This window comes from Malania oleifera, chromosome 10, assembly GCF_029873635.1.
Source record: "Malania oleifera isolate guangnan ecotype guangnan chromosome 10, ASM2987363v1, whole genome shotgun sequence".
In the NCBI taxonomy this organism is placed as follows: Eukaryota; Viridiplantae; Streptophyta; class Magnoliopsida; order Santalales; family Ximeniaceae; genus Malania; species Malania oleifera.
The window spans coordinates 11,294,317-11,309,272 of NC_080426.1; the positions used below are offsets into that span (position 1 = coordinate 11,294,317).

General features: G+C 34.7%; 1 protein-coding gene across 10 annotated transcripts; it reads left to right on the top strand.

Annotated features, from left to right (window-relative positions):
* Nucleotides 1-307: 307 nt before the first annotated feature.
* On the top strand, nucleotides 308-14,765 carry LOC131167052 (uncharacterized). Of its 10 annotated transcripts, none has more exons than XM_058125812.1 (8): nucleotides 317-639; nucleotides 1,043-1,238; nucleotides 1,358-1,407; nucleotides 1,710-1,845; nucleotides 13,933-14,039; nucleotides 14,119-14,155; nucleotides 14,262-14,289; nucleotides 14,382-14,765. In XM_058125812.1, exons 2-6 carry the CDS (start codon nucleotides 1,052-1,054, stop codon nucleotides 14,149-14,151), a joined length of 513 nt encoding a protein of 170 aa, XP_057981795.1. In that variant the 5' UTR covers nucleotides 317-639; nucleotides 1,043-1,051; the 3' UTR covers nucleotides 14,152-14,155; nucleotides 14,262-14,289; nucleotides 14,382-14,765. The 10 variants fall into 10 exon arrangements, 7 of the variants coding, with proteins under 7 accessions (XP_057981789.1, XP_057981795.1, XP_057981793.1 ...); XR_009139974.1 differs by having other exon boundaries at nucleotides 397-639; nucleotides 14,214-14,289; XR_009139973.1 differs by having other exon boundaries at nucleotides 419-639; nucleotides 1,006-1,238; nucleotides 14,214-14,289.
* The last annotated feature ends 191 nt before the right edge of the window (nucleotides 14,766-14,956 follow it).

The following is a 14,956-nucleotide window of genomic DNA, read 5'->3' on the forward strand; positions in this document are numbered from 1 at the left end:
ATAGATAGTCATAGTACATTAGATAATATTAAAAATACAGTTCAATTCATAAACATGTTACAAAATGAAATTAAGTATTAAATGATCAATTTAGACATAATGTGAACATTTATGAAAATTTTTAACTAAAAGATTAAAAAAGAAATTTGGAGTGTAATACTTATATCTTTCATCTTACATGCCATTGAGAGAAATGAGAGTGTTTGTGCCAAATTAGGCTCCTCTTGATTGGTCAATTAAGTGGAGGCGGGAGGAATTGATGGAGACATTTTTTGTTTTGAGTAAATATTTTGTTTAGTTGGACCTCACCAAAACTAATTTCGATTTCAGATTGATTTTTAATTTTTGGTAAATTTTGTACACCACTACTGCTAGGCTTAAGCCTAACTTAGCTTTACTCTTGGCTTACCCTCCAAAACGAACTACCCTTATTGGCAAATTCATAAAATACCATGGTTGGAACTTGGAACCTTGTTTTTCCAATGTAATTTCCTTGACTGAGCAGGAGCTGTGTGTCCTAAAGACGATTTCAGAAATTGGTTCCGCTGTTCCTGCACTTTCCGACGCCGACGATCACCGGGGTGTGCGCGTGTTTTCTGTTGGTTATTTCTATCTCAAAAATTCAAAATCTTCTCTCCGGTATGTCAGTGTTTTGTTCTATAAATTTGTCCTCTTTTCAGTTGAGTTTTTGTTTTTTTTTCTTCATAATGGTTGCTTATTTTAGAGTAAGAATTGGAATAATACAGAGGACTTTCAATCGACTCATCCATCGAGTGAAAATCATACCAAACAGGGGGTTTTGAATCAAGCGAAGTCAAGTGAATTTGTTGTGAAAAACTGAAATTTATTTTTTTAACAAAAATTTTTTTTCCCTCGTATCTTCAAAACCCTAGAACTGATTTGTTGTGCGAATTGATTATTTTTTTTCGGCTTCCTCTCTCTGGTTTCGAAATCTTTTAGCTGACAGCTTGGTGCATTCAAAGTGATGATTCTGTATTTTAACAGGGCTCATTTTTCTGTTTTTCCACCATTCGCTCTTTAGGGTATCAAAATGGTACGAATCCATGTAAAGCATGGCGAGAATTTTGATCGCGAATTTCTCTTCGACTGCCCTAGCATTTCCGAAATCAGAGAAATCGCCGAAAATGTTATTCAAATTTCCAATCTTCAATTGAAGATCCAGCGTCTCGTTGCCGAGCTTGAACCTCGTCTCAGCCACCTCCATGGCGATTCTAAAGGTTGAAGACTTAATGTCGTACATCTATCTCTTTTTTATTTTTATTGTTTTCGGGGTTCAAAATTCTAGCTCAAACTGCGGTATTTGTTTCATTTCACATTGTCGTCCATGTTTGTGCAGCTATATCTCTATCCAGAGCTTTGTCAGAAGCCAAGTCCTATGCTTCAAAGGTTCCCTCCCTCTCTCTCTCTCTGAAGATGTTCTCCTCTTCCTCTTCATCTTCCTCTTCTTTAATGATTGGTTTCCCTTGCATTTCTTTCTTTAATTTTTTTTTCCTTTTAAAAAATATTTTAATGGTTTGTTCTCTTGCTGAGAATATGCTGGAAAAGAAAGCATGGAGTATGATGATTGATGCTCTTCTTTACTTATTAAATAAATTTTCTTTTGATTTTCTCAGCAACCAACGGAGGGTTTTGATTGCTTTGATGGTTATTATTTGAAAATAAAAGTTTTGGGTCTTTTGGCATGACAGGACCAGGCTCTCCACAATAGGACTTTATTGCCTAATTTATTGAAAGACCATATACAAATCATAGAAAGGGAACTCGTGCTAAATTATCAGCTGCTTGGTCTTTCAGATTCCGGTCAGTTCCAGGTGTTCGTCACAGGTACTGCACCATTCACCATATGAACTGTGCATGCATTAGTGCACATACTTATTAAGAATGACTTTTATATTTGTTAAGTTGGTCTTTGTTATTTTTGTTATGTTATTCGCTCTATTGCCAAAATTTTAATTTTCAATTTACTTAACCGACTTCATGGTTGTAGCTGTTATTCATTTAACATTCTTCATTGATTTTATTTTCCGTTCATAGTAATGGAATTAACTGGTTCGGAGCTCTTTCGAAATTTTTTTTTAGCCTGACGATCAATTTTTAGGTTTCTGGCTACAACATACACAATTTTATTTATCGGTGTCTTCTCGCTACCATACATGTACTCCTGAAGCTGTATTTCTATCCCCTAATTTAATTGCATAATTTCCCTAGTGTAACCTTATAAAGACATAATTCCTACAATGAATGTGTGCTTGCTGAAATATTAAAGTATATCATTTAGTGAGTTCTAAGTAAAATGAAGTCATGAACTACTGCCAGCTATTGATTTTTCATTTTAGTGAATCTATTGCATAATATCTAGTGGTAGAATGCCAAAGTTAATCTCGGTGGTGGTGGCTGTTTTTTGTTTCTTTGTTTTGTTGTTTTTTTGATAATTTGTTTTCTTTTGGGGGAAGGTGAGGGAGGGGGGAGGCATATATAAATTATATGGGTTATTGCAATAATAACAAAAAGTTTGGGGGCTATAATAATTTATAACAGAGTATGAAATGAAGGGCTAAATTTAAAAGAGCTTATGTGTGGCATATTGGCATATTTTGGGCGTGGGGGTGGGTCTGGGGGGCAGGGTGGGCACTGGGGAGAGGCATATATAGATTATATGGGTTATTACATATTACAGTAATCACAAAAAGTTTGTGGGGCCATAATAACAGAATATGAAATGAAGGGTTAAATTTAAAAGGCATGTGTGGCTTGTGTAAGCAAACTGTATATATTACTGAAAGGAGTCCAAGGGGGAGTCACCCAAGTACACAAACTATACAGCTGTCAGTAGCCATTAAAAGTTGTCCACAAAATCAGCAAAGGAGCCAAAATTCCTGCAGTGGGAAGTGTTGAGCCTCGAATACAAATTGAAAAATGCTTCATTTTCAGCTTTTTCATAGAATTTTCTGTTCCTTTGGAAGCTTTAGGGGTCATTTGGTATCATTGTCAAAAATTAAAGAAATGAAAATAAGAAACGAAAATAAAAAACCAGAAATTGAAACTAAAAACTAAAACTCCAGCTGCCTATTTGGTTAACATTTATAAAACTAATACAAATTTAAAAAAATTATTAAAAAATGCTCATTTTCATCTTTAAATCAAATATTATAATAAAAATATGATTAAAATAATAAAATTACAAATACTTTACTATAATAAAAATAAAATTTATTATTACTTTACTTAATTGTTCTACTTTACAGTAAAAATTTTATTGGACATGACAATTGAAAAATAGTAAAATTATTTTGTAATTGGCTTTATTGTTATTTTTTGAAATTTATCTATATTCTTATTTTAATTATATTTAAATTCATATGATCATGTAATTTTGATTTTAATTTAAAAGTATATAAAATGAATAATTTAATAAAAAAAAAAAACTATTTCTAGATATTAAATTTTTTGGCAATAGGTCCAACAACTGAAAACCATTCTAGTTTTTAGTTTTTTGGCAAATAACTAAAAATTGACAACAGAAATAGAAAACTAACAGCATAAACAAACGCATTTTTATAATCTATTTCTTTACTGTGGAGAAACAAAAATAGAAAGCAGAAAACAAAAATGATAGCAAACAGACCCTTAGTGTCCCTTTTCCTCCAGTCAATCCGCAACAGAGCTTGTGGGATGACATCACACAGGTCCTTATCGCTTTCCCTACATCTGGAGCCCCTCCAAGCCTGAAACTCTGACACCATCTTGCCAACAACATCCTAATGAAAGAAGCACCTATTGACTGTACGCCTCTTTTCATCGGATTATCGACAATAACAACGAGAGAATCCTTTCCCAAGTAGCTTCCTATTTTAAAAGGGCCACCTTAGTTGGAAGTTTTGTTTTCCAAACTGCCTTTCAAGGAAAGCTTCTCGCTCTTGCTTCCCCGTCCTTTCCAATCCAAGAGTGGTACTTTATTGAGAAACACCCATTTCTCTTATTGAATCTAGAGAATTTTTCCTTCTCCCCTTTGTGCTTTCATACATTAATTATAAAGTACGATACTTTTTAAGTATGTTGAAGCCTGCTCAAGTTTGGATTGAGGTCCATATATTTTGGTGTATCTATCAACCTTGGGATCTTTTAAGCCTAAAAAAAATTGAAACAAAAAGTAGTTGGCACAATCTTCTCAAAAGCCCAAAATATAGCCATCTTCTCTTACTGCATCTTGCTTGTTGGAATCATGGTTTTATATAACGATTATGATCCGCATAACAATAACCATTTCCGTTGTCATGGCCGTTACAATAACAAGTAATAGATGCCGTGTCTATGCATTCATTTTTTTGCATTAGCAAACTTCTTAAAAACACATAGATTCACATGTTTTGACCCTTGAATCCTATATACTATTGCTTTAAATGGTTTTTAGTAAATTTTAATCAATTCAAATATAACATACACTATACGTATTGGATATCATCTTGGTTACTTTAGTTGCATGCATTTGCTAACATGTTTTAGCCATTCATAGCCAGTCTGGCACCGTAACAACTCGTAGCGGCCTATAATAGTCTGTTACGGTTTGTAAGGGTCATTATGGTTGTGAATCGGAGTACCTCAAAGATATCACCCCATAACGGTCTAGAAGTGGAGAAGAATTGAAATAATGTTTCTTATTATTTTAAAATAAGGTGCAATCTGAATGTCTTATAGAGCACAAGGATAATCTAAAAGGAAAGAATGATAAAGGAAAGAATAACAAAAGGAAAGAATGACAATCGCTAACAAATCTCCTAGAATATCTCCTAAGAATATATCCTAGAATATCTCCTAAGAATATTTACATAATTACAAATTTTTTTCCTATAATCAAGTTGGTTTGAAGATGTCTTCCATAGCTAGCTTGCCGATCAAGTTTTCGAATTGTTTCTTTGGTAGTCCTTTTGTAAGTATATCTGCTACTTGTTCAATAGTAGAGATATAGAGTAAACAATTCAGTCCATTGTCCAGCTTCTCCTTTATAAAATGCTTGTCGACCTCAACATGTGTTGATTAAGGTGTAATCCCAAGAGGGGGGGGGGGTGAATTGGGTATTTTAAAAATTTTTTAAAACTTATTTACCAATCAATCCCTATTTTTATGTTTAACTAATTAATGGTAGGGACTTATGTCTGAATTAAAGTTATTTTATCAATGAATTCATTTTTACCAAATTAAGTGTGTGTAAAGTTATTCAACATACACAAGCAAGCAAGAAATTAAAATACGATGCGGGAAATACAAAGGATAAGGGGAGAGAGAATGCAACCGCAATTTTACAAGGTTCAGCCAACCTGGCCTATATCCTCGCCTTGAGCAACCCACTCAAGGATTCCACTATAATCCCTGCTCCTTAAATTGGGACGAAACTTCCCTTACAATCCGCTGCTTACAAGAGGTACAGCTCCCTTCTATTCCGCTGCTTACAAGAGGTACAACTTCCTCCTAATCCGCTGCTTACAAGAGATACAGCTCTCTCCTCACACACCGGTTCACACACCGAACCGTGTATACAATAAAATCTGAAAATTAACACTCAAAATAATGCTTCTAACAAAAGCTGGTGAGTACAATTCAATTTCCTAATACATTAACATATGATATAACTTGAAGCTCATGAAAGTATGAAAAAACGATACAATCATTTTATGTATGATATGCTTCAACACACAACTCCCTATTTAACCAAAACTCCCAAGTACATATATATTTAAAATGTTTTGGAGTCAACTAGGGTTCTTGGTTTATTTTGCAAAAATGTACAAATATATTTGAAGTGAACTTGTTAACAAAAACTTTGTCTTGAATATTAAGTCAATGCAAATCACAAAGTTTTATTTCATGTACTCAATCACAAACTGAGTATATTAATTTTTAGAAAATATCCCTCAATTAATTGTATAGTTATAAGTACCAAGGATATTTGATTAAGCTATAATATATCTAAAATATAAATCTTTTAGAGAACACACACTTAAATCAACCCTTTCAATCAACCACACAATCTAAATCAAGTATCAATCTTGTTTAGAATAACTAAGTATGTGTATGGGCACTTACATGATCAATCAAGTAATCAAAAATAGGTTTTTCAATAATGAGCTCTATGAAAAAATATATGTATATTTTTATACTCTTGAATCAAAAATCAATCAACCAAAAGCTAAACAACTTTCTCAAGTAATGATCTTTTTAAAAACAATTTTTATATATATGTGCACACTCAAGATCAAACTTTTCTAATGATGTTCAATAACAAGTAATGAGATGAGAAGTTCTTGAAAATAATAACTTGAATGATCAAACCTCAATACTAAGTTGACAATCAAGATGTATAAGAGAGATCCCTTTGAGATTCTAAATTGATTTGCCCAAGCTTGATGGGTAGAAGTTGAAGTGTAGGCAATCACATAGCAATGAGAGCAAGTTTCTCAATATTTTTCAATAATATGTATTCTTCTCTTCTTGTATGTCTTAGCTCCGTTCTAGGGTTTAGATATTTAGTATTTACAGTGTCTTACCGTTAGGATTGATCTCAACCGTTGGATCAAAGAAAAAACTTGCGAGTTCTATTAATAAAAATCTGAATTTTAAACTTTCCCGCGACTTCAGGCAACCGAAGTGAGTTCAGGCTCCTAAAGTGGTGACTTCAGGCGACCGAAGTTCCAGTTCAGGCAACCGAAGTACCTCGGCCTTCTTGCTGTGTTTTCCCATTAATTCTTCAGGCTACCGAACTTAATCTTTAGGCTACTGAATATCGAAGTCCAAATTTTTTATTTCCTTTTTCTAATTTTAGAAAATGCTTTGCTCTTTTTTTTGGCTCTTTTATAAAGCATATTTTCCATGATTTCAAAAAAACATTTCTAAATCCATGAAGGTCCCCTAATGATATACATGAAATGCATGAATCCTAAAGTCATTCTAGGTTATGTTGAGCCTCAAATTAAATCATACGAAAATGTAGATACATAAGTTCTAAATACCCATTCCCAAGACATTCTTGAACTTTACCGCTTACATCTTGATTCTCATACTCTTTGAGTTCCATGGTACTTTCTAATATGTATAAGCTTTACTTTATGGCATCCATGACTCGTTATCTTTCCGTGCATGCTCAGTGTAAGTCCTGTTCACAAACTCAATGCACAGATCAAATATCAAGTGATTTGTCATTATCAAAACAGGATTGGACTCGTAGAGTCAACAACATGTTTTGTTCTATTATGAAGCACTAGATTGTGAGTAATGGCTATGGCAGATTTGTTATCGCAATATTGTCTCATAGGTAGTGGATTAGTGACTTTCAATTCTTCCAATAATTTTTTAATCCACAACACTTCACAAATTCCATAAGCAATTGCTCTAAATTCTGCCTTTGCACTACTCCTAGCTACCACATTTTGTTTTTTGCTTCGCCATGTAACCAAATTTCCACCAACAAAGGTAGAATAACTAGAAGTTGATCTTCTGTTGGTTATACTCCCGGCCCAATCTACATCAGTGTATACCTCAACTTGTAGATGTCTATGGTCTTCAAACAATAGACCTTTTCCTGGAGTTTCCTTTAAATATCTCAGGATTCTATAAATTGCATCAAAGTGGTCAGGCCCTAGTGAGTGCATGAAGTGGCTTACCATGCTGACAGCAAAGGCTAGGTCAGGACGTGTATGTGATAGATAAAGTAGCCTTTGAACCAATCTTTGGTACTGGTCTTTATTGGTTACTTCTTTAGGCTTGGCAGGTTGTAGTTTTAGGCTCTATAGGTGTCTTAACTGCTTTACACCCTAGTAAATTTCTCCAAGCAAGTCCAAGCGCATATTTTCTTTGTGAAATAAAAATACCTTTTCTTGACCTTGCAAATTCCATACTGAGAAAATACTTCAAGTCACTGAAATCTTTAATCTCAAATTCAATAGCAAGCATCTGTTTTAATTTTTCAAGTTTCTTGCTATCATTACCTGCCAAAATAATATCGTCAACATAGACAAATAGAATAGCAACCTTCCCTTCACTTGAGTGCTTATAGAACATAGTGTGATCAGCTTGACCTTGGCTGTACCATGACCCTTTACAACCTTCCCAAAGCGTTCAAACCAAGCTCTCGGAGATTGCTCAAAACCTGGTGGTAATTCCATAAACACTTCATTGTCTAGGTCTCCATTTAAAAAAGCATTCTTTACATCCAACTGGCGTAAGGGCCAGTTAGAATGTATAGCTAAGGAGAGTAACATTGGGATTGAGCTTATCTTGGTCACTGGAGCAAAAGTTTCGTGATAGTCAATTCCATATGTTTGTGTAAACCCTTTTGCAACTAGTCTCGCATTATATCTCTCTATATTGACATTAGCCTTGCATTCTGTAAACACCCACTTGCAACCTACAATTTTCTTTACCTTTGGTAAATCAACAATTTCCCAAGTATTGTTGTTCTGTAGTGCATTCATCTCTTCAAGAACTGCTAACTTCCAATCCGGATGATCCATAGCTTCTTGAATGGTTCTTGGAACAAATAGGTGAGAAATATTGGATGTAAAGGCCTTATGATTATAAGAGTCTATGGTATGATAAATATTTGGCAATGGGGTGTGTGGTATAGGTTCTAACTCCTTTCCTAATGGCTATAGGTACATCAAGGGTAGTAGATTGATCAACTGGAAGTGTAGTAGAAGGATTACCTGGGATTTCCATATGACCAGTTTTTGGAGGTGATGATTGATTATGCTTTGAGATTGTGAGATGATCCTTAGTATGAGAACGATACCTGCCTCTAGTATAAACATGAAGCTTAGAAGAGGGATTATTCTGTAGCAATTCTTCCCCTGTTTGTGATTCCTTTATGCTTTGTACAGGAAAATTGGGATTTCCATTTTTTTCGCTATTTAAAATTTTAGTTCCTTGAATGTTTTGTAGAGGGATGTCAATGTCAAGGAAAACATTAGGCATTGGTATAGAAGTTTGCCAAAACTGATCTTCACTACTCTCTCTCTCCCTAAAGATAAGTTTGGTTAAAGTAAGACCGATTTTCAACAAAAATGACATCCATATTGATGTGATATTTTTTTTTGTATTGTCTTTTGTTTTTTTTTTTTATTATTTGTTAACTTTTTTTTTTTTTTTTGGATTCAAGCATTTGTACCCTCTCTTATTGGGAGCATATCCAAGAAACACACATTTTTCAGCCCTAGGATCAAGTTTAGATCTAAGATGAGCTGGAATATGAACAAAAACAATGCATCCAAATACTTTTAGAGGCAGATAAGAAATTATCCTATTATCAGGAAAGGTTTTTTAAGGCATGCCAAAGGAGTGATATATTGCAGCACACAGGTAGGCATTTTATTAATAAGGTAATAAGCAGTTAGAATAGCATCCCTCCACAATTATTTTGGAATATGCATAGAAAACATTATAGTCCGTGCAACCTCAAGGAAATGATAATTTTTTCTTTCAACGATGCCACGACACGTGGATTGATGTTGAATCCCTCTTTCTTTCAAAAAATTTCCCAAAATTTGGTTGAAATGTTCTGTACCATTATCCGTACGAAGTATGCTTATTTTTGTGTGAAATTGATTTTCGATCATACTATAAAAATTCTTGAATAATCAACTTTAGATTTTCCATTCATCAAATATACGCAACAAATCTGAGAATGATCATCTATAAATTCACAAACCATTTTTCGAATAAGGTAGTAACCTTAGAGGGACCCCAAACATCACTATGAATCAAATAAAAAGATTTTGATGCACGGTAGCCTTTTGAATTATAAGGAACTCGATGACTTTTTGATAAATGACAAACATCACAATGAAGACAAGTACAATCCAAATTTTTAAACAAACTAGGCAACAAATATTTTAAATAAAAAAAACTAGGATGCCCTAACCTAAGATGCCAAAGCATTATTTGATCACACACAGGGATTGAACTAGTACTACTCTAGTACTACCACTCAAGCCTTGAGCTTGTATATTGCTAAATAGGGTATCATCAAAATAATAAAGGCCATCGATCATCCTAGCACTCACAATCATCGCCCTCGAGTTATGGTCCTGAAATTCTCAGTGAGAATTAAAGAATATGATATGACAGTTAGAATCACGGGATAATCTACTAACAGACGGGAGATTGCAAGTAAGTTTAGGAACATGAAGGACAGATTTTAATTCTATTTTCTCGAAAATTCTAGTTGAACTTGCTTCTGCAATGGATGAAAGACTCCCATCTGCAATCCTCACTTTTTATTACTCAGACAAGGATAATAAGATTGAAACAATGGAGATGTACACATATGGTCGGATGCACCTGAATCAATAATCCATGGTGCAAAGGCTAAAGAATTGGGATAGGCACTTGGCGTATTACCTGTTTGGGCCAAGGAGCCAATAGCAGTACCAGATATCGGATTAGATTTCAGCAGTTGAAGAAGTTGATCCATCTGCTCTAAACTTAGAATATTGGTCTGGGCTTCATTTGCTCTAGGAGCCACTTGGTTGTTTCCAGGTCCAGGTTTGTTGCTCTTCCAATTTGCTGATTTTCCATGTAGTTTCCAGCAAGTTTCTCGGGTATGGCGTGGCTTATTACAATAGTCTCACCATACTCGAGATTTTTGATTGGGATATGACCACTGTATAGTAGGATTAGCAGCAACCAAAGCCAAGTTATCCATTGTTCGATCAGCCCCTTTTTTCTTTAGCAAAACATTCAAACGACAATATTCGCGTCTCACTTTAGAAAATACCTCTCCGTTTGAGGCAGAGGTTGTCTACCAAGAATCCTCCCCCTGACCTCATCAAACTCATCATTGAGTCCAGCCCAGAATTTAAAAATTCTTGCATTTTCCACCATCTTCTTGTTGTAGTTGCAATCATCAAGGCTTATCCATTCATACTCATTGAATAGATCCAAGTCTTGCCATAGTCCCCCAAGGACATTAAAATACTTAGTCACACAGTCTTCCCCTTGTTAAGTCTTGCCAATTTTTTGCTACAACTCATAAATCTGAGAATAATTTCCAAGGTCTGAATACATTTGAGTAACATTATCACAAAATTCTTTTGCAGTAGGATAGCACATGTAATTAGCACTAATATCTTCATCCATTGCATTCACAAGCCAAGCCATAATCATGGAATTTTCAGCATCCCATATAGCATATGATTGGTCTGCTCTGTCAGGGGCCTTTTACCAGTAAGGTACCCAATCTTACCTCTCCTGTGGATATGCATTCGAACTGACTGAGACCATCTCAAGAAGTTGGCTTCATTGAGGCGGATATTTGTGATTTGGACTGAATGGGGTTCGGTATGGGCTCCTTTGGTTTCAGTTTTGGTGTTGACCACAGGTTCAGGTCTGGCGATGGTGTAAGTTTTGGAAATTTCAGACATAATGCAGGCTGAACAGGGTTAAGGCAATAAAGCCTAGGTTTTAGAAGCTATGACTGCCGAAAGGAAAAGAAAACCAGGCTCTGATACCATCTAGAAGTGGAGAAGAATTGAAATAGTATTTCTTATTATTTTAAAATAAGGTACAATCTGAATGTCTAATAGACTACAAGGATAATCTAAAAGGAAAGAACAATAAAGGAAAGAATAACAAAAGGAAAGATTGACAATTGCTAACAAATCTCCTAGAATATCTCCTAAGAATATATCCTAGAATATTTACATAATTACAGAAATTTCTCCTATAATCAAGGAGAGTTGACTGGATAAATTTGGAAACTTTCCAACAAACGGTATCGGTGGCTGTCCATAATGAGCTTTACACTGATTTTTAAAACCGTGGTTGGAATACATTGTATTCTAACATTTTTTTTTTTTTATCTTTTTGCTTATTTTGATAAATGAAGAAATTTAATCAAGGGAGAAAAGGGGTACAAAGTGGGAGAACATGATACCCTCCTAAACAAATAAAAAAAATATATGCAAAAACAGAAAAAAAATATTTGAATTAAAAACAACATCAGACCTATACTACATGCTAATCTCACGGAAAATCTGAAAAACCAAGCCCCCTTGATGTAACCAGTGCAGAAAGCCTGAAGTGAAGCAAAAAAAGAACAACCGTTAAAAATGTGTGGATTCTTTTCCAACCTAATACCCTTCAAAAAAGTGAATACAACACAGTTCCACAGTCTACTAACATCCTTTTCCCTTTTGGAGCCTCTAAAATAAGCAAGCAAGAAAGCCTCTACGGAGTCTGGGCAAACCCGGTTCTTTTGCATGAGCCAGTCAGGTTAATCATGTTCTAATATCATATTGGTTGAACATGTAGCATGAGTCAGTCATATTTGTCATTCCTAACTTATTCTTGACTGCTTTGCCATGACGAATTGTTTAGTTTAAGCTTACTTCATCATTAGTTCCTCAACTTTAGAAGCCTTTTTTTTTTTTAAATGAATTTGTAACCACATTCTTGGTGCTGCATTTTTCTGTTTTTAACTTTTTTGCTGCCAGTTGTTTCAATGTAGTTAGTAGATAATAGATACTATCATTGGCAGTGGCCATAATAACTCTAATATGGGATAATTCTCTAAATGAATGAATGGCATGTGGGACACATGTTGACATGACTCGTTGAGCCAAATTTGAACATGTGTTGGGATGAATAAGCAAAAAAGCCTGCATTGCTCTAGCGCAATTAGGACAATTAGAATACTTATAAATACTTTGTGCTCGTGCACTTTGGCTTGAAAGTTGTGAGACTTAAACTAGTGCAAACTAGTGCTCTAACTTTGGCCTCTAATGAGAATGCTAAAATATAATTGAAGAATAAACACATTCGCGGTAAGTTAAGCATAACACCCAAAGAGGATCACATGGGGGAGGGGCCTCTGAGACGATTTGAACACCTAAAGTTTAGGCCATATAAGGAGTTGAGCTGGTTGATGTTAGTGGCATTTAAGGGGGAGGGGTAGACCTAGGATAACTTGGAATGAGATAGCAAGGCTTTACCCTACATTTGTTGCCCAAGGTCGTGTAGATTGATGAAAAAGGATATTTTTTCCGATTCCGCGTAGTGAGACTTAAGCTTGGTTATTATTCTTGTTGTATGGCTTGAAAGTTGAATCAAACTTGGGTCTGATTTCATGATGCTACTTAACAGTTGATATTGCTTCTTTTTACGCATTTTCTTTGAGTAACACCGAACAAGCTGGGTTGCAATTGCTCATGGTATCAAGGAGGAATGTTTTCGTAACAAAAGTACAGTACATTAATAGTTTTCCTTCTCATTTAGAATTCATATTACATATGGTGGAACTTATTATTTTCAGTAAACTGTTTACTAATAGTTTGAAGTATTCCAAATCAATTCAGGCATGCATTTAAATGTCTTTAACCTTCCGTCTCATTCTCTATAATGTCCCTAAATTTGATTTTTGCACCCAGACATTCTGCATCTTGATTTATTCTTTTGCTTCATAAGCTTAACCTGATTTTATGATCTTTCATTGAAAAACAATGAGAGGTTTTTTGGTAAATATTTTTGCAGGCTTGTTTTATCTCGTTTTTGTTAAGAATTTCCTTAAAATCCTAACGGCGAAGCATATCTTTGTTAAAGTGCTTTATGAAAATAATTGATCTTAAAGAGTGAAAGACACAAAAGAAAGGCAATTATGGTCTGTGGCTTATTTTTATTTCAAATGGATGCTAGAAGTAGAACTGGCACCTGCTTATTTCAAGTGGATGCTACGAGTAGAACCGGCACCTATTGAACTGTGGCTTGAAGTGACTAGGGAATCTCTCGTTGTTTAGAAATAAATAGACTTACTTTTTTGCTACATTCTGTGTGTTTGTGGAAGTATTGTTTGAAGATGGAGATTTGAAAGAAATATTAATTCATGGTCTTGAAATGTGGTTGGAAATTGTGTTGTTGAATTCCCAGGCTCAGAACACTTAAATGAGGATACGACCCAGCTCTGTTGGGCAGGGAAAGAGCTCATGAGAGAGAAAAAATTATGTGATTATATTGGAAGAAATGAGAAAACAAAGGTATTTATTTATCTCTTAGTCCAAGCATTTCATCTTCTGGCAGATGACCTTTGACAGTATTTGTGCCTATTGTTGGCAGATCACAATCAGGCTGCAGTCAACTGTGAATTAACTCGGTAAGTATTAGTTTTTACTCAGTTATTATTATTATTATTAATTATTTTTGCCATTCAGCTGCAGGTGAATGCCAATAATCTTTTCTTGCTTCTGTGCTTTATTCAGAAACTTATGTAGAAGAGTGACGGAGGGGGTTGATACCTTTACCCTCAAATTTTGCATCACAGCATATTCCTTATGTAATTTCAAATTATTATTTTTTTCATTTTCATTTTTCCCCTGTAGGGTGTCCTCTGTCTGGAGTGAAGAGGACCATTGAATCAATGAGGCATGATCACAGGATCAGGTTTGAAGGCCATCAACAGTTAAAGACACTGTAAATTAGATGCAGATTCCCTGGTGATTAACCCCACACATGGGGATACTGAGGTGGTTGAGTGTGACAATGAGTGACAAGCAGGTTGTAAATCTTTTAAAAGAAATTAGAAGGTAAGCAAATGGGAAGAGAAATGCTGCATTTGTAGCGTACAATGTTATATTGTAAATAACCCCCCTGGTGACATCTTTACATGATTTTTAGTAGACTAGATTTTATTATTATTTTTTTTAAAAGAGATTGTAAGACTTGATATATTAGCTTAACAGGAGATTTCTAAGACATTCAAAACATATAACACTAATCCATATAGAGACTCCATAACATTGCCCTTGGGACTTCAAAACAAACTTTCTGAATAGTTGCCTTTGTTGAACTCATTTCATTCTTGAAGTGTGTAGCCATTTTCTAGTTCTCTGTAATGCGGTAAACAAGAGCAGACCGTATATTGGTCTAGCCTTACCATCCTTCTAATTCCCAAACC